Source organism: Chrysemys picta, chromosome 6, assembly GCF_011386835.1.
Source record: "Chrysemys picta bellii isolate R12L10 chromosome 6, ASM1138683v2, whole genome shotgun sequence".
NCBI lineage: Eukaryota > Metazoa > Chordata > Testudines > Emydidae > Chrysemys > Chrysemys picta.
In genome coordinates this window covers 109290204-109317160 of record NC_088796.1, presented here as the reverse complement: position 1 = coordinate 109317160, position 26957 = coordinate 109290204, and the positions used below count along the sequence as shown (strand labels likewise).

Genomic DNA, 26957 nt, shown 5'->3' with positions numbered 1-26957 from the left:
AGAATTACACAAGTTGAAGGAGTTGCATAACAAAATTCTCTTTTGTGGAAAGTTATTCCATCAATTAGTTACCAGCTATGGTTTAATACTGTTACTATCAGTACACTAAATACAACAGTATGGAAACTGTGGGCAAGACTTTAAAACATGAGTGCCTAAAACGGGCTCCTAAATCATGACTTAGGGCTGGTCCACACTGGGGCGGGGGATCGATCTAGGAAACGCAACTTCAGCTACGAGAATAGCGTAGCTGAAGTCGACGTTTCCTAGATCGAACTAAGTTTACTTACTGTGGGTCCACGCGGCGCAGGTAAGCTCCCTGGTCAACAGCGCTTCCTCGACAGGAGTTCCACAGTCGACGGGGGAGCGCTTCTGGGATCGATTTATTGCGTCCAGATGAGACGCGATAAATCGATCCCAGAAGATCGATCTCTACCCGCCAAATCAGGCGGGTAGTGTGGACCTAGCCTTAGATGCTTAAATAAGTGACCTGTTTTTTCAAAAGTGTTAAGCATCCAGCAGCTCCTGCTGCAGTCACTGGGGGGATGCTGAACACTTGAGAATTAGGCTATTTGTTCAAATACCTAAATATTTACTTAGTAACTTAGCTTTAGGCACTTAGTTTTAAAAGTATATGTTGGCCTGCGTACTTAACATTAGGCACTAAAATCCATTTTGAGGGAATTTAAGCAAGTGGCCAGATTTTCAGAGCACCTGAGCACAAACCTCGAGTCAATGGGAAGTGTAGGTGCTTTGCATCTCTGAGAATCAGGCTACTTTCTGAGGTGCCTAAATGTAGGTATCCAGGTTTGAAAATGTTGGACTGTATTTTATTGGGGCTTTGCCACTTGGCAACTAAGGAGCTCTCTATGGGATTGATTTAAGACTCAGGGAAGTCAGTTGGAGTTTTTCCACTGACTTCATTCAACATACATTGGATCAGACCCTTTGTCAGCAATATGAAACATACCACATCAAGAAATGATTGTTTCTTGGTTTACTAACAATTTATTTGTAGTTGTCTTCATCTTGCTGCAATACATCAAGTAAGGAGTAACAGTGTCTCTTTATGAAAGAACCTTGGCAACTTTTCAGCCTTCCAAGTCATTTTCCTAGAAAGTCATTTTGTTGTATTTGTTGCAGGATTCCTCAGATAGTCTTATTGGTACAGCAAAACCAAATAAATCTGTTCATGAACACTAAGATACAGTTTGTGTATACAGATTTGTTTATCTTTGGAGCAGAGACGATAATGCCATTTAAGACAAGAAGATACATTTTACTAAAATAAATCAGCGAGCAAGTCCACTGAAAACAATGAGGAACCAATGGGGAGCCAAGATCAGTTTCTGAGCTTGGTCCCAGGCGTGGAGCACTGTGGATCTCATGGGAGAGTTCCTACCAATCAGTACTAGGGGTGGTTCCACAATGGTTCTCCCTGTCTTCCTATAACAGGTGGTGTTTCCAGGAGAAGGTGAGTAAAATGGGCAACAAAACATGCTCAGAGGACCCATTCTTGTCCCCAGAAGGCAGGGAGTCTCTCTATTGTCCTTACTGGATGTGGAAAGATTAAGAACTCTTCAGCTTCATACATGGAACATTAAACTAACTGTAAATTAAGGGATCGGAGAGGCCTAAACATTTGGCAGTCTCCCTTTAACTATCTATTTTTTAATTACTGTTTAATAAAATTCAGTTAAGTACAATTGGTAATGGTTCCTTAAAAGAGGCCCAGGCCAAGAATAGCAGAAGTACTGAGAGTCAGGATTCAGGTGCATTGGCAGAGCTTACACAGCACCTGGTTCTAATCAGTGCTATTAGTTTGAATTTGTCTAAAAAGCTTATTGAAATGCTTCCACTTGAAAATCTACCATCATTATTCTGTGTTTTTTTGTTGTTGTATGCAGTCACTAATACTGTACTTCACAAGAGGCTTTTGAAATAAATATCTAGCAAAATGCTACTATTACTAGGCAACATTTAATATCCTAGCAGGCCCTTTGTAGTAGTTTTATAGTAAATCATTTTAATAGCATAATTTAAGTCACAGCTAAATTTTGCACAAGATGATTTATCTGTTTGTAATCGAAGATGAGGGAATTTCATTTGCTATTGAACTAGTGAGTGGAGGAGACTTTATTAATGCATCTTTGCAACAAAGATTAATGGAATGGTAGTAAGTCAGCTGCACCACTTGATGTTAGTTTACAGCAGGCATGGCCATACCTGAAATAAGATCTATCATAATAAGATCTAATGTCATGCATAAACCACATAGTATTCATAAAAGGATTTTTTTGGTAGGCTGCTTTAATCCTACCTATTTGATTCTCTTAACTTAACAGTGAAAATACATCTTTTTTTTGCTTTGGTACATCTATTACTGTCCATCATTGTGTGTCAGAAATGCCAAATTCCCATTTTTAAAAATCTAAATATTTTACTATTAAAATCAGTTTGGCTTAATGAAATCTGCTGAGAGAGAACTTATTTTAATACCAATGTAGTTAATTGGTATGTTTTAAAATTATCTTATATTTACTGATCTTTTTTCATTGTGCTCCACATGAAACCTTATAAAACTAGACAATTACAATAATAAAGCATATTTTATAAATGGTTATTAGTTAAATAAACAAACTGCAATATTACTTGAGATAATTTTAGGGTGGTTTTTTTGCAAAACCATTTTTTTTCCAGATAGTGTTTCCGTATCCTTCACTGGATGTAATTCTCAGTTCCCCCCCCTTCAAGATGCGTGCCTATAGCATTAAAAATGGATTTAATTTTGCTGTCACTTCAGTACTCTAGTGTCAAACATGTCCTACATTTCAACAAACCTTTCTGTCATCCGACTGGTGCACTTGATGAGACATTAGTGTTCTCAGAAACCGCTAGACTGAAAAGCTGTAGGCTGACCTACTATATGAGGACCTTCTTCTAGAAACTGACTTGGCTTTATTATCCTCTGCTATGCATCTTATACATACATTTACTGTGGTAATAATTGAATTGAAACTTACCAAGCTTCTAAAACTACTAGTTTCCTTTCATCTTAAATCAAGTACATACACTAATAAGAAGCCAGATCACGAGCTACATGAAACCATATAGTAAGGAACCATATCCTCAAAGTGGTAATGAAACATTTCTTAAGGAAAATAATCTCTAGAATAAAGTTCCCAAATACATATTTGCAACATGATAGATAGATGTGTATGTACATACAGTAATATAGCCCTTTTAATATCAGAGGACTGCTGACAGCATATAATCAGCAGTCTTCTGAGGTATGGTTATTGGGGATGCTGACTTTGCAGTAAGCAGTGAACTAATTTCAGGAGGACAGGTTAGCCTACTGCACACGTGACATAAAAACAAAATCTCCCACTCAGCATCACCCCACCACTACCACTTTTAGTGAATGAGTTATGCTGGCAATTCCAAACTCATGCCCATAACACATCTACCTGACACATTGTATATTTTGTTTAAGCAACAAATATTATACATTATCTATCACTGTCTATTTTAGATAGACAGAATAAATTAATCTATAGAGATTTCTAAAATGTATTCATTATAATATTTTTCTCTACCCTAAGTATCGTGAGTTCACCTGGGAAGCTCCTGAAAGAGAACACTACAATGAATAAATTTTATAAACTTGTTTAAATTAACTGAAGTGGCTTTTCTTTACAAAATGTCACAATTTTATGGTCTGATATCTCATGACCTGCCAGAAATAGAAACTATTGTTCTATTCCATTGGAAAAGGTGGATTTTCCCAGCTCCCCTCCAATGGTATAAAGCAGCCACTTCTATTCCTGAGGTTTTGCAAAATGTTGGTCCTGAAACAAGTCTCTGGGTGCAGGACTGAACATTGTCCATTCTGTACTGCAGGGCAAATGGAGATGGAGAGGAAATTCCAGATTCTAAAGGGAGGGAGCGAAGGGGAGAAGGAAACATTTTTGTGTCAGGTTGCTTTAAAAAAATGACAGCTGTTAGACTACTCAGAGGTTTGGAATGTTGGAAGTAGTCCCGGAGCAGACTGATTAATGGAAGCATAGAGATAAAGCAGTCAAAGATGGAAGCTAAATGCAATTTATCATATCATTCCACAATTTATAAACGGGAGTACCATCTCCACATTGATGGTACTTCAATTCCATTGATTTGCACGAGACTTTGATGAGATTTAAGCATGTGCTTACAGGTAAGCATGTGTTTCATTGCTCTTCTGAACAGAGGTGGACCTAAGCATGTGTTTAAATGCCAGGCTGAATCGAGGCCATAGGTAACTAAAGTAGGTGGGCATAAATAAAGGGGAAAGTAATAGGAAATGTATTATCCAGCTTAAATTTTAAATAGCTCATCAACATAGTGAAGCAGAATGTACACTTTGTAATGGCATTGAGCTCTGATTCAGACAGTGGTTTTACAACAGTGGATTATGGGATTTTGTATATTCTTAAACCCTAATATTGCATCGATGGGATTCTGTAGGAGCACAAGGGACTACATGCATGCATAAGGATTAGTCACTTGAGTAAGGGTTTGTAGGGTCAGGCTTCTTGTCATAGCTGACAGCTTCCTGTATCCTAAGTATTCTTTAATTACTACATTTATCAATTAAAAATAGACAATTGATGCACACAAGTTTACAACTAGATTAAATAACTGCACAATCCAAAACCTAAACTGTTATGTAATATAAATGGAATACTTCAGACCCACATGGGCATTGAAAAAAATTCACCTTTTGTTTCTTTTCACTCATCTAATTTAATGGTGGTGGAAAATGACAGAGTAATAGGTAGGAGATGGAAAACCTTTATTTATCTATGAAACAGGGACAGTACAGATAGCAGCTGTCTATCAATCTTACTCACATTGCCCAGCTCATTTGACTCAACCTTGATCTCATAGGACCACCCATAGGGGGTAAAAAATTTGCAATCTTCACCAGTTTGATTCTCTGCCTCTCTGCTGAATCACCAAAAGTGTTGAGTGGTAAAAGCTAGAATGGTGATGGGTGGGGGTTGTGATATAATCCTCTAAGGACTACATCAAAACACCCCACCCATTGCTTCTCATAACTTCTGGTTATTACTGAACCAGGCCAGATTCAAACTGGTGACCTAGGTAACTGGTGATCCTTCAACTGACTCTGTGGGCAGACTTGCAGGATTGGGGCACTAGAGGTGAAATTTTCTATTTTCCTTTTTACTAATGTTTCTCTCTCGCCTCATCGTTACTCATTCCAGTTTGTAATCTGAATGGTATCTGATCAAGCAGGATTCAATTTGGGACTCAATTCTAAGACAAGTGAGTGGATCCTCACAAACATCAATGACCTAAAATAAATTGGTAAAAAAAATTAAAAAGAAAAAAAAAAGAAATAGAAGGAAAAGCACAATATGTTTTCACATTAATATATTCGCCCTGCTCATGATACATTAATTTCCTTCTGTAAAGAGCAGGGATATAGACTTATTGGCTACAGTACTTACACTACTAAAAACAATTATTAGTTTCTCCCTTGTGATCAGCTTTTCAAGCTGAAATTAATGATTGAGCTCTTGTCTGAAAAGAATTAACAGATGTACATCCTTGGCCAAAACGTTTTAGTAAAAAAAAAAAAAAAAAAGCCCTTCATGCAAAAGAGGACTATTATTTCTTTGTACAGTATTATTATTCCTTCTGTCTGAGGATGTTCAGTTCACATGACTGCCAGACATCCATTTTATGAACAGTCATCGACTACAAAAAGTTTCTTATTATAAAATAGAAATGGATGAGGAGGAACAGTTTAACTGGCTGACACTTCAAGCCAACATTCATCTTTTATGACTGTCCACTTCAAATTGACTGTCCCTGTAAACATTAGATAGCAATACTTTATTACTACTGATACCATTTCAAAATATGAAGTAGACATCATGAACAGATATACATGAGTGAAACTGAACTGGTAATTTTACAGTCATGGAAGAAAATATCTGAAATGTGGTTCAATGAACAAGAAGATGAAATTCAGAAGAAAATGAAATAGAATGGAAAAGTAAGAAAATCATTATAAAAAGACACAAACCATGACCAGTAGCTACTTTCACTTACTAGTTAGTTCAAAACAACAAGGAAAGGTACATCTTCATTTAGTAGACACATCCTAGCAGTGTTGCATGTTAAGATAATTTTCTGGGACAACAAGGAATTCAAAGAGGTTTCACAGGAATAGAACAACCACCATATAAAATAAAGTTTAGGACTAAGATTTTGAAAAGCAGCTTCTGGTTTATTGGGCCTAAACTGAGACACCTTAGAGATGTCTTAAATTTGGCATCCAAAATTTGAAGCACCCAAGCTCACTATTCACTTTTGAAATTCTTGATAAAAGGATTTTAGATATAAATAAATTTGACGAATTTGAGATATTTCCTTCATTTTCAAATAGTGTATGTACTCCTACTCTATCTGTTTTACATTTAGAAATAGTATTCTAATTACTATCAATATGTATTTTATTAACTGTAATAAGCCCTTTTAAAATTACACTGGTGTACAGTTATTCCATGCAGAAGGAAAAGCTGTATTATTTTAAATGTCTCGTGTGATAACGGTTGAAAAAAAATTAGTGAATAAGTTAATCATTTATTGGTAGGGAAAACAGTTTCTTTGACAAACAGTACACTAGGGAATTGAGTGACTACTAAAAATATTACTTGAAAAATTTGTATGAGATAATTAATAAAAAATAGTTCAGTTATTCATGAATATTGTTCAACCCATTCTATTTATATTATGAATGACTGTAGGCGATAATGTAGATTTTAAAATTATTTTTACATATAAAATGATAATAAATGAAATCAATAGGGTGGCACACATGTATCTGAAAGTAAAATTTGACTCTATGTGCATTATATAGCTTATGATAATATACTCTGATGCGTTCCTGATCATTTAAATTACATGAGCAGAATTTCTTAAACTATTAACACTAGTTATAGAATGAGTCCTTCTGAGAAAGTGTACTGTCATGCTAAAGTTCTGCATTAGACACAACAAAATATTCCTTCCTTCTAAAAGAACTGAGAACCCAGCCATTTCCTTCCCTCTTATACAGAGCGATAATTCATTAAGTGTTTCAAATTATACTGCATGGAAGGCAAATGTTTCTGTTTGCCCTGCACGTATTTACAGACACAGCTAAAATATATCAAAATAGTTTATAATTTTGTATCCGCTTATTCCTAGCACTTCTTTATAAGCCATTTCAAGTAATCTGCACTTCACTTGGTATCATAATTGCTGGTAAGTTGTCTGTATATTGGCCACCTTTCCTTTTGGTCCACTCTTTCATAAAATCCTTTTGTACGATTGTCAAGCAGCTGTGCTTTGTTCTTTAATGTTCCTAGCACAGCTCCCCAGCAGAGACCACTTTATAACATAAAGTGCAAAGTACCATTTTCACAGCAGGGACCACAGTGTTCATCTTCAAAAAGAGGCATTAATAAAATGGAACTGTAATGAACATGCTAAATCTGGTCATAAGGTATTACACGTAGTCTGTTGCATTCTCACTAAAAATTGGTGAAGTTTTTACGATGGCTCTTCAAACTTCTCTTAACAGTGAATGCTTTTGAGATAGACAACTGTCTTCTAGATATATGCGTGCATCAAATGCTTTGTCTTTCTGACCCCTTCCACACAACTTTCTACCATGCCTATGACCAGCTAGAGGTCCGATGGACTAAAAACACTGTGTACACACAACAGAGGGTTAAAGCCAGTGAATGTTACCCAGGCACTTCCCCAGTTGGCTGGCTTTTTTGGCACATGGTAAATTTCTTGTGACCAGCTAGGTACGTCACTATCTTGACAACGAATGGGCACCCATAGCAATGCCAGTGTAACTGGTAAATCTAGTTCCCTGTTCTCATTTAGCTCTGTGTGGTTAGAAATCCCACAGTGCACTGTCCCTCAGAATAAAGGTGCCACTCTGTGTGTGTGACTTCCAGGGACTCTAATCCCCATGCGTAAGCTGCCCTAGAAGGCTTTTCCCAGTTACATCTCCCAGAGGAGCAAGCCAGTTTAAAATGGCCCCTGCCCATCTCAAAATCATGAGGTATTGAGAGGTCATGGAAACGAATTGTCATTACTTGTGACCCATCTACTTATAGCAGGAAAATAATGGTGCTTCAGATGCATTCTTCTCCCACCCCCCACCCCCCCCAATTTTTCACACTCTGGAAAATGCTCTGAACCTTTTCCAGTCTAATAAAAACAATGCTCTTTAATTACACTTGTCATATCAATGGCCAGGGAAACACTGTTATAATAAATAATTCACTTTTTATTATATACCACGATTGCTTGACATCGCATCAATCACTTTTTAAAAGGTAGGTTTATAACAGAGATATGACAAAAGCACCTCAACACAAAGATTTTGCTCCTCTTCCTCCTCGCCAATTGACAGTGTGAGCAGAAATACTGGCACAGAGAATCCATTATTATGCATATTTGCTCAGATGGTAATCATGGGGCTTGTAGCAAGATGGGAATCTACCAGGATCAAGCCTCAGTTTCCATGTGTCTATGTAGCACGTTGCCTTTAATTCACAGATACTACAGCAAACAGAGCATGCAGCAATGAGTGTAGGGATATACATCCGCTCTCTGTCATTTTGCTTTAGGAGGTTTCAGTCTCATAAAGGTGCACTCAAACACCACTGGACACAACAGATAAAGCAGCATTTGTTGAGATGCTTATAGTCTTGGCATGGCTTCATCAGCAAAGGGTAGGCTGGGTTCATAAAAATCACTGCTGGCACAGAAATGCCACCAATGTATCTACCGTGTTAGTGGACTAGCATTTCGGTCTTCAGTGGAGAAGGACACAACCCTTTTCCTCGGCCTACTTTTCACATAATGCTTCAGAGTGATCAGGGCAGCTGTTCTCTTTTCCGCTTTCCACCACTTCCAAACTCCAGAAACTAGGGGCTGAAGCATTGCTCATAGCACCTACTGACCAGATACCATGGTTCTGAGCACAGTTGAAGAATCTAAACAGAGAGGATAGGCAGAGGCAGCTCCTGCTGAGGCACTGTGTGACAGCTGCCCAGAGCTTCCCATTGAAACATGATTAGGCAGACTACAGGGTGGAGGTGCATAACTGTGGTTGTGATGGCAGAAAAGCTTCTGCATTGAGACAAACTGAACCAAGTTATTTGTAACCAGTGAAGCTGACCATACCTTTAACTGATTAAAAAATTAGTGAGACTGGGGGCTTTCTTGCGTGGGAACATCCCTCTGCCTCATCAACCCTCACAGCAAAAGGGTGGCAAAGCTTATTAATTCTGGGTCAAATCCTGACCTCCCATTGCAAGAGCTTGGATGATCTCAGATGCAGCACAAATGTTGTGCTGGTTCTTGGGGAGCACAAAAGACAGCATTTGAGGAGCCTGCAAAAGAGATGTGCACTCCCTGCACAATGCAGAGCTATATGGGGGCTCTCTGGTGGATTAAGCCTAAAAGGGGCCTGGATCCAATCTACCCAGATCTATCTGTCATACTGACATGGCCCCCATTGTAGTATTTGAGTGCCTCGTAGTTATTCATATACTTATCCTTACAGCATCCCAGTGATGTACAGAAGTACTATTGTGGTCATATTACAGGTGGGGAAGTGAGGCATATAGGAGAATAAGTGACTTGCCCAAGGCCACACAGGAAGCACAAAGCAGTAATTGAACCTAGATTGCCTGAGGCTACATCTACACTACACGGGGGAGTCGATTTAAGATACGCTAATTCAGCTACGTGAATAGCGTAGCTGAATTCGACGTATCGCAGCCGACTTACCCCGCTGTGAGGACGGCGGCAAAATCGACCTCTGTGGCTTCCCGTCGACAGCGCTTACTCCCACCTCTGCTGGTGGAGTAAGAGCGTCGATTCGGGGATCGATTGTCGCGTCCCAACGGGACGCGATAAATCGATCCCCGAGAGGTCGATTTCTACCCGCCGATTCAGGCGGGTAGCGTAGACCCAGCCTGAGTCTCAGGCTAATGCCCGAAACATTGGACCCAATAAAAGAAATGATCAACCACAACATAGCCAAGTGGGTTTTAAACCTGACAAGGCTACCTCACACTCTCCAGTTGGCAGACCCCAACTCTCTCTGGCATTATCACACCATTCTACAACTCATGGATCAATGTGTGCACGCCTCCTTCCAGCTCATGGCTTAGATCCATGGATCTTGCTTTAATCCAGCCCTGAACCAGTGGATCTCAGCTATTTCCCTTTATCCTTTCAACAAAAACTAAGTATTATGGCTGGAGACTATAAAGTCTCTATTCCATTTCTAATCATTTTAATTTTTTCCTTGTTTTCTTACCAACTTTTATTTATCTCCATCATGTGTATGCACACTCTCATTTATTATTGTATGGCTGTTCATAAGAGGTAGAATGCTGACATTAGTTATTTTTAAGGAGTACTGAACCATTTGAGTTGGAAAGAAAGACAAAGAAAAACCTGCATGTACTTTACAACAAACAGCTTACATTGCAGATGGGGGGTGGGGGTGGGGAACAGGTAGATAATATTTTTAGAGCCAGCCAGTTTTGACATTGGTGCCTATCTTACACCCATTTAAGTATTCATTGTCGTCAATGAGAAGAGGATAAGTCCCAGTGTCTCTCTACTACAGAGTAAGGAAGAAACAGTTGATTCAGAACTGCATCTTTAAAAACACATGCACACACATTCCAATGAAAAGACCCAGGAGGCCTGTAAATATATTTCAGTAGGTAATGTGTTCTACCCTTCAATAAAATTCTGTAGGCAGAGAATACATTTTACATCTTAATTTTCCCACTTTTTTTAAAGTTCTTAATTTTTAAATGATATTTATTGCTATTAGAGAGACAAGGTGGGGGAGGCAATATATTTTATTGGACCAACTTTTTGAGTTTACACAGAACTTGTCTTCAGGTCTCACTGCAAACAACATTTATTGCTATGTAATATGACTTTGTGGTTGGGCCTTTTTTTAAATTTATGAATTTATTAAAAACTGAACAGAATATGATTTGTGTCATTTCAAACAATAGAAACAACTACTTGGTTCAGGGAGTTGAACAGGGGAGTTAAAAATATGAACCAAATGATCAACCTTTTCCATTTTTATTGACTGTGGCTGGAAAAAAAATGAAAATGATGCCAGTCACAGTCATGTTAACACTAGAGATAACATTTAAATTTTTAGCAGGGTTATTTATGTATTTATTTTCATTTTATCAGGTACTTCTAAGGACATTTTTAAAATATATATCAGACGCACACAGTGTTGTGACCTTTTTTCATCGTTGATGTAAACAACATAATTGCTTACACTGATTAAAAAACCACATACAAATGAGTTAGTCTTTCTTGCTACACAGAAATCCAGTTCTTTGAAAGTAGCACAAAGGGAAAAAAATAAAATAAAGAAAAGCAACCTCCATATCTCCCCAAATCTTTCTAAATGGTGGGGCAAAGAATAATAAAACACAGAGCTTCAAGAATTGTCTCTTTTAATGCTGTCTGATCGATGAAATTCTTGTCCCAGTCGACAAACACCCTCACAAACTCCCTGCTGTATGTTTATGTGGCTGGTATGGTGCATTATGTGCTAATGTTCCACTGAAAGAGCCTCCCTCCAAAATACAGAGTGGACAATGCACTGTCGGAGGGATTGGCAAGCGAGTGAGGAAGGGACACATTTCACATGTCAAAACAAAGTTCCTATCTGTCTCCAGAAGAACGAACAACAGATACAGAAGGCCATTTCATTACTAGCATTTACTCCAATGGGAGTATCATTTGTAAGTGAGTCCATAGGTTTGGCACTAAATCTTATATTCCAACTCCAGGGTTGAAAAATTAGATTATCCTTCCATTGGCCTCAATAACTATGTTTGCTAAAGAAAGAAAGAAAAAAAAAAGATGTAAAAGATGACATGCATGTCTGAGGCTGAAGAAAAGCATCTTTGCGCCCAGTACTTTGGAGAAAATGTTTAGCTGCAGCTCATCCTTATGTAAATACTGTTTCTGTAGTTTTGCCAAGGTCAGTGTCAGCTTGGATAACTTTCTGTATAAATGCCAATCATGCAAATAAAAGTTGCACAAGACAGCACTAACATACAAATCAGTTGCATTCACAAAACATTGTACTGTTTGCTTGTTCTAGCCAGAGTCTTCCCATTTTTCCTCCTTCTCTTGCTTTCTTTGACCTTGAGTTTTCTTCCTCACCCTGTTCAGTAAGACGGAACCATTAGAGCAGGGTGGGCAAACTACGGCCCGCGGGCCACATCCGGCCCGCCGGACCGTCCTGCCCGGCCCCTGAGCTCCTGGCCCGGGAGGCTCGCCCCAGGCCCCTCCCTTGATGTCCCCCCTCCCCCGCAGCCTCAGCTCGCTCACTCTGCCGCCGGCGCAATGCTCTGGGCAGCGGGGCTGTGAGCTCCTGGGGCAGCGCAGCTGCAGAGCCTGTCCTGACCTGGTGCTCTGTGCTGCGTGGTGGTGGCAGAGGCAGCGTGGCCTGACTCCAGCCAAGTGGCGCAGCTGTAGCGCCACCAGTGCTCGAGGCAGAGCAGTAAGGGGGCAGGGAGCAGGGGGGGTTGGATAGAGGGCACGGGAGTTCGGGGTTGTGGTTGGGGGGGTGGATGGTGGTGGGGGGGGAAACAGGGGGTTGAATGGGGGCAGAGGTCCCGGGGGCAGTCAGGAAGTAGGGGGGGTTGGATGGGGCGGCAGGGGGCAGTCAGGGGACAGGGAGAAGGGGTGGTTGGATGGGGCAGGGGTTCCGGGGGGGCCATCAGGAATGAGAGGAGGGGTTGGATGGGGTGGCGGGGGACCGGGGGCGGTCAGGGGACAAGGAGTGGGTGTGTGTGGATGGGGCAGGGGTCCTGGGGGAGGCCATCAGGGAACAGGGGGGGTTGGATGGGCCAGGAGTCCTGGGGGGAGGGGAGATCAGAGGCGGGGGCTGGGCCACGACCCCCTCCCCTAACCGGCCCTCCATACAATTTCAGAAATCCGATGTGGCCCTCGGGCCAAAAAGTTTGCCCGCCCCTGCATTAGAGAGTCAAACATCCAAAAGAAAACCAAATCCAAACTTCAGACAAGGAAGTTCCCATTTTTCAGCATTCACAATATGACAGTACCCTACAAAAAGGAACCTTAAACACTTTTTCTTTCATTAGCTATAAAAAAAACCCACTGCAATGGTGTAATAGTTTTGACGCTATCAAAGAAAATAAGTTATTGTCTGACAAGGACTTACCACGTAAAACAGTGAGTCTAGTGGACACACTTATTTCTCCAACACTATTGGAAGCAACGCATTCATAAATAGCTTCATCTCGTGGAGTCCGCAGAGGCTGTATTCTGAGAACTGATCCAGATCCATCATCAAATTCTATTACCTATTGAAGGAAACAACAGCTGTCACAGGTGTTGTTACAAATGCCTACCTCTCCGCTAATTCTTGTATGCACGATGAACTATCAATATTCATAACATCAAAGCCAGTTTCATTTTTCAGTTATACATACAGAGGCAAATTCAACAGTGACTTAGACTGTAGTGTACATTGGTCATACAAACAGGTGTAAGTACGCTTAAGTGGCAATGCAGTGTAACATACACTGGTATTCAGTGGATCTACGTAAGTGTAATTTACATGGAAGGGGTTAGTGAAAAAAAGCAACTAACAGGAAGGTGTAAGAAAGCATATCCTTACTTTAGGCCCCTCACACTATCTTGTACCCCGCTAACACTCTCCTGCTAGTTGCTTTTCCTGTTGCACTCCACTCCACATCTTCCCCCTTTGGCATGTAAGCTGAATTTATTTTGCACACACATCAAATACAAATAGCTAAGAATTATACTACTTTGCCACTTAAAGCCAACGTAAAATTCACTTTTGGTTACACCATGTTTGAATGTGGCCCAGACACTTCGAAGGCGGATGCCCCTGTTTTCTCCAGCTGTGAATTTGGTCCATGATGTATAATTAATATTAGCTGATAATATAATTTAAATAGAGTGTGTCCATCTTAGAGACAAAATGAAACAACTGTGTTGTTCTTGGTAGTGGTGTGTGGTTGTTGTTTTTGAATCATTTACATAAGAAACTTTCATTCCCCCACCTGAATATATATCTGTAATCTGGAGCTATTAGGACTGCTGCCTCTTCCCTCCTCTTACTCAGAGAGATGAATCAATCACCTTGTCAGGATGCTGCTACTCTCTGCAGCAGCCCACTCACCACAGGCACCACATGCACCTTCCCTAGCAGCTAACTCAAAAAACAACTCACTTTTTTAAAATTATTAATGGTGATATTCTATCTCTTAGAACTGGAAGGGACCTTGAAAGGTCATTGAGTCGAGTCCAGCCCCCTGCCTTCACTAGCAGGACCAAGTACTGATTTTGCCCCAGATCCCTAAATGGCTCCCTTAAGAATTGAACTCATAACCCTGGGTTTAGCAAGCCAATGCTCAAACCTCTGAGCTATCCCTCCCCCCACTTTCATTAACTATGTACAACAGTTGAAGACTATCATCAGCCCTGATCCTGGCTATCAGGCTGGGATGCCATATTTATGGATCTCTTCAACATAATCTGGTGTTTGGTCAGAAAAATAAAATTTACGTTTCTGCTTAAGCTCTCTACTATGCTCGAGCTAAGAGGCTAACACCCTTACAGGTAGACATGAATGGCTCATAGGAACTACAGTGCATCATATTTGTCCAAGACTAAGTCACTAAGAACTCTTCTTCTGACTGATGCATTCAATCAGTCAGGCAGTGAAAGTAAATAAGTGCCAGGTCACTGCCTTGCAAATTTATAGTACCACAGCAGATTCTAGTTTGGCCCAGGAGGTTGTTATGTCCCTTGTTGAATGTCACATGACTCTAAAGAGGCAACCGACCTCTTCAGCCTTAAAAGATCCCTTGACAGAGCAGAACAAGAGTTATTTCTTGGGAGAATAGAAGAAAAAAGAGATTCCAACTTCCTGAGCTGTTGGGATCTCTGGAAATAAAATCATCAGGTCAAACTTCTGTGGGGGAGTCTCACCCACCCCTTCATTGGTGGCTATGTAACATTTGAGCCACACACATTCCATACATGTTTGGGCAGTATTGCTATCATGTGCACGACAGAATTTACAAGCCCTAGCCCATTTGTCCTTGGTTTCTGTACACAAATGGGTTTTTGTATATGTAAAGTCTAACATTTAAATGCAAAATAATAGCACTCAAAAATACATATGTAAAGTTGTACCTGCACAAATGCAATCTATGTTTTGAAAATCTGATTCTTAGAGTTCAAGCTACATGTAGGGAATACCAGGATTTGCCTTTACCTCATTTGGGAATTAAAATAAAAGGATAAGAGATTAATAGCAAGGCCCTCTATGAAAATCAAAGGGTCACCTTCTCTTGGTAAATGATAATAAAAGGTTTTTGTTTGCGGGCATGAGACAAGTGCAGCTTCTCCCATGGTAGGCCTTCTACAGAGCACTGGGCAGGATGTTGTTGAACCAGGCCCGGTCCCACAGACTGCAGCATTGATCACCAGTCTCCATGGTTTTGGACTCAGCTTATATGGATGTTACCTCACCGTGCACATCCTAAGGCTGGTTTACTGGCCTTTCTGAGACTGGGAGGAGTCTGAGGGACAGCAAAATAATATGTGCTCTCTTGGGGAGAGATCAGTGCCACAGCCCACATACTGACTTCCTTTTCTCTGTTCTTTAAAGAAAGCCGCCATCTTGAACAAACCTAGAGGGCACCTCTGATGTGAACCAAAACAGGACAGCTGGTATATATGATGTGTGGGTTGCTATGGAGGGAGAGGAGGCTCCACAAGCCGAGAAACAGGTTGGTACAACTATTTGACTCAGAAGGGGAAAGGAGGAGAATGTCAGGACCTGAGACATGGGCAGTCTGACCTAGTGGTCGGAGTAGGGGTAGTCAGGCCTCGTGATCAGAGTTAAAATCAGTATCCAGGATCCAAGACAGAAATGAGAGCAGGAATCAGAATCCAGGAAGCAAGCCAGTGGTCACAGCAGGAATCAGAAACCAGGGATCAAACAGGAGTCAGGTCCAGTGCAGCAGCCAGTCAGGAAGCCCCTCAGTTGCTCAGACAACTTCCTATGCCTCCTTCTGGCCAATCACTGGGGCTGGCCATCGTCCCCAATTAGGATCTTCGAGGGCAGTGCCTCTGCGAGGGGTCAGAGTTCTGTGAGCCTCTCATATGCAGTAGTGCTGGGTCAGCTTCCCAAGGGAAACCAGGGTGTGAAAGCTGCCTGAGAACCCGTGGGCCTTTACAGAGAAGCCAAATCACTGCAGAATGGGGAAGCTTCAGCAGATGAATGCTACTAATGTTCCCTTTAGCTGCACATTACACTATGGATTACATATACGCCACCAGTGGTTTTGATTATGGGTAGGATTGGAAAAGAAAATATTTTTATCAGTAACGGTTGGTAAAAATTAATTTAACCATACACATGCCAACCAACAAAAAAATATTTTCATCGATAACAGAAATTTACAGTTAAGCAAAGCAAGAAAAATGCAGCTTGAGAACTTATCAGTATTTGATTTAAGATATTTACTTCATAGTATTTTGACAAGTGATGTTCACAATTGTATTTTAACAGTTATAAAGCTTTAACTTTTTGAATCTCAGTGTCTACTGTCATTAAAAAAATATTGTCTAGACCCTCCCCCAATTTCCTAGAACTGTGAAAATTTAAATTTAAATTGATAAAATAATTTAAAAATGCTTAAAACCAATAATTTTGTGCAATTGTGAAAATCAGGAAAACATGCTTAAAATAAAAAATAGTATCCATAAAAATTACAAAAAAAAATTAAAATCAATTTCTGCCAAGCCTATTTATGGGATAAAAATGTTACCTCCTGAACAGTATGGACAAAAGAACTGTGAAGTGAAACCCAGTAGTTCTGGCACTCTGATTGCAAGCAAGATATCTCCCAAACTGTAAAAGGGACCTCTAATGGCGAACAGTTATTATATGTCATTTCAAACTGTTTTTTGTTGCATGCTTGTTTTATAATTCCTAGTTTATCTGCAGATGGTTTACATTTTGTTGGTTTTTAAGGAAAGAAAATACTATCTGTACATATTGTTTTCCATCAGGAGATAAGAGAAACTCCTCCTCACTTGCATAGCAGTAAGCTCCTCAGAATTCCCCAGTAGTCAGAGAGGCTTGCAACTGAAATCTTAGGAAACTGAGACACCCTAGGAACACTGGGTAATCCTAGATGCTGACTGGCCAATGGAAAAGTTGCAGCTGACCAGGCTGGGCAAACTTTGTGGAGTTCAGGTGTTGAGTCTAAAAATTAATTTTTGGGGTACACAACATGAATAAGTTTGTGAACTCTTCTTTCCTATCCTGAACTCAAATCTTTCTGCCCGCTCCAAAATGTTTAGCTAAAGTGATGCCTGTACTCCTGCATGTTCTAGGAGTAGAACCTACATCTCTCCATAACGTGGAGTGGTGAAATACACAACATGTTTTATTTGTTTCCTCTTCCCCTCCTCCATTTCTTTTGCAGTATCTCCTAACCAGGATTCTTACCCAATAATTTTCAAGCTGAACTTCTAATCCATGTTGTTTGAATGGATTTGAAGCAGGAAAAACACCATGCAATGTTCATTCATAATATATATATTTACTGTATGAAAGGTCTGCCCTATGCCTTAAATTTCTGAAATCATAAATTGCTCTTATTAATTATTGGGCAATACCACATACTTGGAATTGTTCAAACAGGGAGCAAAAGCACTTTTATAATGAGAGAGACAGGTGAAGCCTCCTTATTACTAAGTAATGAAATTCAGAAAGATACATAAACATTTATTTTAGCGAATAAGGGAAAAACAAGAATAATTATTTGAGACCCCTGTAGTTACTGCTGAGGTGCAAAGTCTGAAATGTTCCCTGTTTCTCCATGTGCCTTTTCTGAATCTAATTTCTGCTGTTGCTCTAATTTCCATTTGAAAATTCTATAGCATGAGTTAATGGCTTTTTTTGGAGAGGGAAGAAAGCTCCTTAAAGTGTTGATGTGCTTTCTGTTTTAACTAACTAGCTTTTCAGTGCTTTATAATGAACATTACCTGTTAAATGTTTCATAATTCTTTGAAACATGTCCTATCCTGTTGAATATGCACTCTTGTTCCACATACCACTTAAGGACTTTTTAAAATACATTTTACATCATATATTTATAGTCCAGTTCAAATATTTTATGGAAGTAAAACATGTTTATCTTTTAGCCTATTCTCCCATAAAACAAATATAGAAATAAACATAAAATGGTATATGAAACAAATGAAACACAATACTGCAAAATAAAACTAAATCAACATGAATACAATACCCAGACATATACATGATCTGTCTGACTGTTTGTTGCTCATCTTCAATGTAGATTTTGTGACCATTATGGGACAGATTGCGTATGCTTTATTATAAAGTGCCTATTCTCCTCTCACTCCAATTACATAAAAAAGAATTGTGCATATTCATTGAAAGCTGTAAACAATTACTTGCACTGAGTGGAGAGTACACATCTTAAAATCCTTTGACAACTATTTTTCTTACTGAATTAAATACATTTGCAAAGAACCATAATAGCTAGTGAAAGGTTGATAGATCTTGTATGGTACCAAAACATGAGCTGATTGCTTTTAAATACTCTTAAAATAAAACGATTAGCCCACACAAGAAATAAAATGTAGCCTTTGGTCTATTGACATAGCAGGACTAATTTACAAAGCCGTATGTGAGTTATCAACTCAAATACCATTAAAAGCTAACATCCTGGGAGAGTCCTGTGAAAAATTATCCCAATGCATTTTGGTTTGTCTCTTCATAGTCAGAGGCACAGACTTACATTTTCCAATAAACATTCTGGCATGCAAGTCTAGACCATTCATTCATATAGCATGTGTCAGAACTGTGTGATAGATAATTTATAATAGTACTTTGCCTTGTGATTATTTTCTAAAAGCAAAATCCTATTTTTAATATTGAGAAGCTAGTAGAGATGCAGCTGAAGTTATACATAATCAACTTCAGGTTTTTGGTGTCATCTTCTTTGAACAGGCATCTGGAACAATCCATAGACCAATCCAACCTTAGTCCTAACTTCTCCCACCACTTAAAGAGGCAATAGTGTTCCCAGAATTACCCCCCAGAAACACCCCAACGCTCCAGTAGTAGACAGTCTTTATCATTTTGTTCAATTTCTGGCCATGAAAGGTAGGAAAGCCGCCTCCTCTCAGACCATTCCCAATGCTAAACTTTAAAAAAAGTCAAAAGGAAACTCTTAAGAGATAGCAAAACTGTCTTCTTTTCAGTGGTCTTGCGGACAACCAGTTTGCAGAGTAGGTGATTCCCAGGACTGCTTGCAAAGATTTATCCCCTGTGGTGATGGCTATCTGCTTAGTCATTGATAATAAAGCACACTCACCAGGATTAAAAACATAAAATAAATGTGATGTTAGAATGAATGTTTTTCAGAGGAACAGAACAATGGACCTAATACCTCAAATCTCTGATTGCTGACTTTCTTTCCCTTTTTATTCCAGACAATTTTAGGTCTTGGGTCTCCTGTAGCTTGGCAGATGAATGATGCGACTCCTCCAGAGACCCCTGTCTGATCAACGGGAGTTCTTGTAAACTTTGGCGGTGCTAAAACAAGAAAATAAGTAACAAAATAAATCTAAGCAGTAGACATAAAAAAGCATGTCAAGCTGTCAAAATGAAAATAAAAAAAGGAGGAAATACTTTGTTTCTCTAGGAATTGTATTCACCTGTAAGAGAAGGCTTTTTAAAAAACCTTAAAAGGTCAGGGGAGCACTTAGAGATTTGACTAGTAAAATGTGTATTAACACAGAAATCTAATACCATCAGAATAGGAAGACCATGCATTAATTTTTATCACCATTATAAATAAAAATCTAATTTGTCCTCTGTTGCAAAATGAGCTCATCAATCAAATGGAATAAGATCATGGTTCATGGCTTAATGTTACTATCAGGGGATGTCATGAAAGCAAGTTTTCCACCTCTGAGCCATTAAAATCAGTGACATTTAGGACAGAAACATTTGGAAAAGTTTGAGGAGATGGGTGTAAATGCCTACAGATTAAAAAATCCAGACCAGAGAGGAGAAAGGACAATTGCAGTAGAGAAACTAATGCTTGCCCACAGTTCAAAAGACACCACATTTATAAATCCTGGCCTATATCCCAAATCATGCCATATTTTGCTGAAGGAAGAAGGGAAAGAAAATACTGTATCTGCAGAGATATGGTGACAAGAAAGAAGAGAGAGTGGGAGAAAGGAGAAATGAAAAGATAAAAGGAAACATGGGGGGAAAAACAGAAAGGAAAGGAAAGAAGTAGGGATTTTCACTAATTATTTTCATTCCTTCTGTCCAAGAATAACATTCCTTGTGTTAATGTAGTCAGCCTTGATGATGAGAATCCTGGTTAACCAAAACTCTCAGTTATACCAAGACCGGATATAACCTTGATGTGTGAAGTCTGACCAGTGCATGCAGATGTATGTGCTGCAGAGTCCTTGAGTACAGCTGCTGCATGCTCTTACATAGCTAGCCAGCCTTCAGCAATCTATTATATTTGGGGGAGCAAACTTAAAGTTAGTGTTTCAAGGTCAGTGACCCGCAGATACGCAGGGTTTCCATTGTATCAGTTTCCTTTATTTTGAGTGGTATATAAAGATATTATATGGAGGTTACTATGTTTATCTTGAAATGGATTGGAATTAGGTTTTGGAATGTGTGGCATGGATTTAATCAACAATACGGGTCTAACTCAAGTCCTGTGCACCTCTTCTGACGCATTATTTTTTTTCCCCTACATTTCCTTTCCCCCTTTTCTTTCATCATCTATCTCCTCTCTCAGTTATTCTCTTTTGTTCTCTTTCCTTTTCTTTTCTAGCCCTCCCTGATATGGCTTCTCCTTTGTACTGGTTTTTTTTTTTTTAATTTGCTACTTCTCACATATAACTTCTAACCTTATGCTCTGCTGAATTGGCCTTTCCAGAGAAAGGGCTTCTTGTCAAGCAGTTATCAGCAATGTAGAAAACCAGGAGACTATAAACAAGTATCAATAACCATGGAAGGAAAAATGTTAAAATCAGTGAAAAATGATGAATTTTGTTCAATATCTTCATTAATGATCTGGATGATGGGATGTTTGCGGATCCAAGTTTGCGGATGACACTAAGCTGGGGGGAGAGGTAAATATGCTGGAGAGTAGGGATGGAGTCCAGAGTGACCTAGACAATTTGGAGAATTCAGCCAAAAGAAATCTGATGAGGTTCAACAAGGACAAGTGCAGAATCCTGCACTTAGGATGGAAGGCTGTGGACTGACTAGCTAAGCAGCAGTTCTGCAGAAAAGGACCTGGGGATTACAGTGGACGAGAAACTGGATATGGGTCAACAGTGTGTTCTTGTTGCCAAGAAGGCTAATGGCATATTGGGCTGTATTAGTAAGAGCATTGCCAGCAGATCAAGGGAATTGATTATTCCCCTCTTTTCGGCACTGGTGAGGCCACATCTGGAGTATGGCATCCAGTTTTGGGCCTCTCACTACAGAAAGGATGTGGACAAATTGGAGAGTCCAAAGGAGGGCAATGAAAATGATTAGGGGGCTGGGGCACATGATTTATGAAGAGAGGCTGAGGGAATTGGGCTTATTTAGTCTGCAGCAGAGAAGAGTGAGGGGGGAATTTGATAGCAGCCTTCAACTCCATCCTTAGAGGTGGAATCTCCATCCTTAGAGGTTTTTAAGGGCCAACTTGACAAAGCCTTGGCTGGAATGATTTAGTTGGGGACGGTCCTGCTTTGAGCAGGGGATTGGACTATATGACCTCCTGAGGTCTCTTCCAACCCTAATATTCTATGAACTACCTGAAGCGGGGTTCCAAAGAGGATGGAGCTAGGATGTTCTCAGTGGTGGCAGATGACAGAACAAGAAGCAATGGGCTCAAGTTGCAGTGGGATATTGGATATTGGTTGGATATTAGGAAAAACTATTTCACTAGGAGGGTGGTGAAGCACTGGAATGGGTAATCTAGGGAGGTGGTGGAATCTCCATCCTTAGAGGTTCTAAGGCCCGGCTTGACAAAGCCCTGGCTGGGATGATTTAGTTGGGGTTGGTCCTGCTTTGAGCAGGGAGTTGGACTAGTTGACCTCCTGAGGGCTCTTCAAACCCTAATCTTCTATGATGCTACGTGAAATGAATAAAAAGGGGGACACAATAGGTGGCTACTGTTACATTGCACTCCATGTGTTTTATGGAAATATGCTAATGAGTGTGAATATAATGTAACTGGAATATGCTTCATGCAAAAGGTCTCTTGTAAGGTATAATTACAAAACTTATAATCTACTGAGTGTGTTCATCCTATTTGTATGCATGTATTAGTTCTATGTCTGGAGTTAGGAGAATAAGATATAAATTTGTATTACTGATGGAAACATGTTAAGTGGAAGCAATTAAGGGTGCTTCAGAATCAATCACCTGTAAATGGCTCTGCTTACTCGCAAGCCTTCCTGCATTCCTGTGAGTCAAGCCAGGAAGAATGGGGGCTTGGGGGTCTCTCAGGACATGTGACCATGTCACCTGATACTGGAATCCATCTTAAACCTGGTGCTTTTCCTTTTAAAAGGAGGGGTAGGAACCCAGAGAGACAAAAGATTCCTGCCTTGTAGCAAAGCTATAAAAGGGGGTGGAACAGAACAAAGGGGGCTGCCAGTCATGAGAAATCCCCAAGTTACCACCTGAGCTGGAACTAACAAGGTCTGTAGCAGGGGAAAGGATTGGAAGCTTATTGGAACATCTCTGAGGGTGAGATTTATCTGTCTTCAGTTTCTTAAATGTATTAGGCTTAGACTTGCATGTTTTGTTTTATTTTGCTTGGTAACTTGCTTTGTTCTGTCTGTTATTTCTTGAAACCACTTAAATCCTACTTTTTATACTTAATAAAATCACTTTTGTTTATTAGTAAACCCCGAGTAAGTGATTAATACCTGGGGGGAGCAAACAGCTGTTCATATCTCTCTATCAGTGTTATAGAGGGTGGCCAATTTATGAGTTTACCCTGTATAAGCTTTATAGAGAGTAAAACGGATTTATTTGGGGTTTGTTGTCTGGGTGCTGGAGACAGGAACACTTCTTAAGCTGTTTTCAGTTAAGTCTGCAGCTTTAAGGCCGTGGTTCAGACCCTGTGTTGCAGCAGGCTTGCATGTCTGGCTCAACAAGACAGGGTTCTGAAGTCTCAAGCCATCAGAGAAAACGGGCTCAGAGGTAGTTTCAGCACATCAGGTGACAGTCCCAAGGAGGTCTCTGTAACCGAACCCATCACAGCTACCATTATAAATGACTTACTGTACTGTACTAAATAGCCATATTTAATATAAGAGAATCAAGAATATCCTGAGTATAACAAGATGAACCATGTATTTTTAATGCTATTGTTAAAATGTTACAAGCAAATTGTGAAAAACTGTTTGCCAACAATGAGAACAAAACAATGCTGCTGGGAAATTCCCACATTTTGAATAGATGTGACAGGCAAAATATGCATTGCTATAGTCTCAATTACAATTTAAACTGACTTGATCAGATAATGTTCCACAATTATTTTATGCTTCCATCAAGGTTTTGTTTCGTTTCATTAAAAAAAAAGAAAGAAAAAAAAAAGGAGTCTCAGGATTCACAATCATAGCAGTTGTTTTAGTATATATCAAAACCATTTTACAGTTAGAGTGTTACCTCTAGTGATGGAAAGTGGCAGCAGAGTTTAGTTGACGTAATTAGCCTCTATAAGCAAGCAGCTTCTCAGAATGCTCTGGGAACCTTGACCTGTTCACTGAACTAATTCTGTCTACTGAAGTTCCACATGCTTGAAAAACAAGTGCACTAGGTAAGTCCAGAACTAACAAAGTAAAGAGCATGTCACTGTCCCTATACGAATCCAACCACTATAGTGAAAAGTCTGTCGCAAAACAAAACCTGGAGTCATGAATAGCCAAAGAAATAACAGGAAAGAAATGGGAAAATCCTGAGCCTGAGATATAAAGTTTATGCCTGGATCTCAAGAGAGAGAACAATTAAGTCTGATAGAAAGCATCTGGCTTTAACAGATCCTGGTAGTTTTGGACCTTTTTCTATGTACGTATTAACCTTCCACTCTGATATGTAAAAAGATTGTGCCTGAAATGCTCATATTCCATTACACAAGCTGTGATTTTGTGTTATCAAGATAAAGTTGAAATATTACCACGCTCCTTTTATTCTTTTTGACAGTGTTAATTCAACGAAACACCTGCAAAACACTTGAAAGAAAAATGCTGGGTAGGTGAGTCCTTGGATTAAAATAACTGTGGGTTTAGGCTACTTAGGAAATATTTTAACGCAAAACTGTATGAATCCACACATGCCTTACACCGCATCTTCTACAGATTAGCCCACTGATTTAAATCTCACAACACTGAAGCAACAAAAAGTAGGACTTATTTCCTTTGAGCCATTTAAGCGGTTTGTTTTTCAAGACACAAGCTATACACTGTAAATCATATCAAGGATTAAGAATGGCTCCTTTTCACTCCCCACAGCCACTAACTCAGTTATCTTGGGGGTGGGATTATACAGGATATTTTTAAAAAAAGCTTAAACTAAAAGTACGTTGAATCAACTCTCTAGATGAATAAAATATTCTATTTTAAGGTTTTATAGCGCTGCCCATCAACATACTATATAAGGCAGTACCATGCTTTATTGCTCTGCTGTAAAACGTAGTGGTGAAAAAGGAAGGAGAAATAAAGGGTACATTTCCCCTTATAAAGCATAAGCTTATGCTCCCAATACTTCTGTTAGTCTTAAAGGTGCCACAGGACCCTCTGTTGCTTTTTACAGATTCAGACTAACACGGCTACCCCTCTGATACTATTTCCCCTTATAAAAATCCAGAGCCAAATTCTCTCCTGGTGTACATTAGTACAACTCCAATGAAGGCAAGGGAGCTGGCTGCACCAATTTATACCAGAAAATAATTTGGTTTTAAAATTACTTGAAGCCTTTTTAAAAATTACTTGAAGCCTTTATTTCCAATATTGTGCAAACTGCACTTCTGCTTAAGGAATATTCTGCCCTGAAAACTGTAAAGCTAACACTTTCTTATACAGAGATATGCATGCTGCCTGTAGAGACAAAAATAAGGAGCAGGGAAGCGGCAGAACAGGAGTGGGATCTTGGGGGGGAAGAGGAGGAGCAGGAGAGGGTCCAGTTGTCAGCAATTAGAAAGTTAGCAAACCTAAGCCCAGACTGCTGAAAGTGAGCAAGCTAGATTTTATTCCGTCTTGTGTAACACCAGCAGAATTGTTTACGAGGTTCCACACATACCTGTGCAATTCTACTGAAGGCAATGAGTTTGCAGAAATATAACTGTGGGCTTAGTTTGGCCTTCAGAATTTATAGTGTTGATTCATAAGAGGGGAGGGGGAAAACCTACTTGGCTCTTAAATCCCAGGATGAGGTTTTCCAGGGCTGGGGTATTTAATGAAAAAAATGTTAATAGTAAACTGAGAACATTTGTTATGGGAATGACAGAGGCAAAAAGTGGGACCCAGGATGATATTTTTACAGACACTTTTCAGAGGAAAACAACATTTTAAAATAGTTCTGAGAAGAGTTTAGTATGACTTTTATTAGTAAAGAGACCAAACCTTCCAATTTAACGCTGAGAAGCCTGGGAACTTCTTTTCCCCATTGTTTCATTTCACCAAGTAAAACAATCTACCACATAGAAATTCCTCTCTCTTTAGCAAGAAAAAGCTGTCCACTGGAATGAGTGTTCAATGTGATGAACAGCGTTTAGAGTAAAGAGAGAAGTCTAAACAGTGTGCATATTCTCAGTTCTGCCCTTCTGCTGAAATAGAATGGTGATAACACTGGTTCATTGTTTCATGATAAACTCATTCAGAAGACTAAGTTATTGGAAAATTCTTTCACTCTGAGAAATATGCCTGCGTCGCTAAGTCAGAAGTACAACAGTGATACCTATACACATTTTTTAAAAAGTGAACTTTTGTATTTTGTGTGAATATTTTGTGACCCCACAAAAAGTGTAGGTACAGAAGTGTCCCAACTCCCTATCTTGAAAATATGGCAACATTATTTATTTGACTAACATACAATATCACAGAGGTCAAGTTATGATTAAAAAACTGTGTCCTCCCTTGGATGAAAAGTAGAGGTACTAAACACGTATGAGACAGAGAATGGAAGAATTATGGTATTCCTAGAGTTTTCAGACATTTACTGCATAAAACATTTGATTTTAGCAGTTCACCTCCTTATATTGATCAAATTAAATTTAATTGGGCAAGTCAGTTAAATTGTCAGCTTCAGGCTCCCCAACTGCAAAAGGAGAATAATACTTCCCAGTTTTATAGAAGTGTGAGAATAAATTCATTAATATCTATGAGGCATTCAGCCAGCTGGCTGGAAGGATACATAAATATCATGATGTCTATCCAGCAACTCACCCGTGAATGTACTCATCTAGTTATTTATAAAGTGCCTATCACCAAGGTAAAATTATTTTAGATCAGCCTCAGACAGGGGGGGGGGAAAGTTGTTCTTGTTACCTTTACTTTTATGGAGGTTGTAAATTAAAGTTTGATACAAATGATCTCTGCATTAAATGTTGTCAATATCTTGACTTTGATTCCATCCTAATTTGCTAGGCGCTCTGATGGCAAATACAATTACCACCCTACACACACAATTCTGCTTATTAACATGAGGACAATGTCAACTGCAAACTGACAAT

General features: G+C 39.4%; 1 protein-coding gene across 41 annotated transcripts in view; it reads right to left on the bottom strand.

The window, feature by feature from the left end:
* The window catches only part of PTPRD (protein tyrosine phosphatase receptor type D), a 1673772-nt gene that overhangs the window by 281329 nt on the left and 1365486 nt on the right, over positions 1-26957 (bottom strand). For all 41 annotated transcript variants that reach the window (XM_065549568.1, XM_065549595.1, XM_065549566.1 and 38 more), the window contains 2 exons: positions 19635-19780; positions 13328-13469 (listed from right to left, as the gene is read on the bottom strand). In XM_065549568.1, the coding sequence (XP_065405640.1) occupies positions 13328-13469; positions 19635-19780 (288 nt within the window). The remainder of the gene's footprint in view (positions 1-13327; positions 13470-19634; positions 19781-26957) is intronic.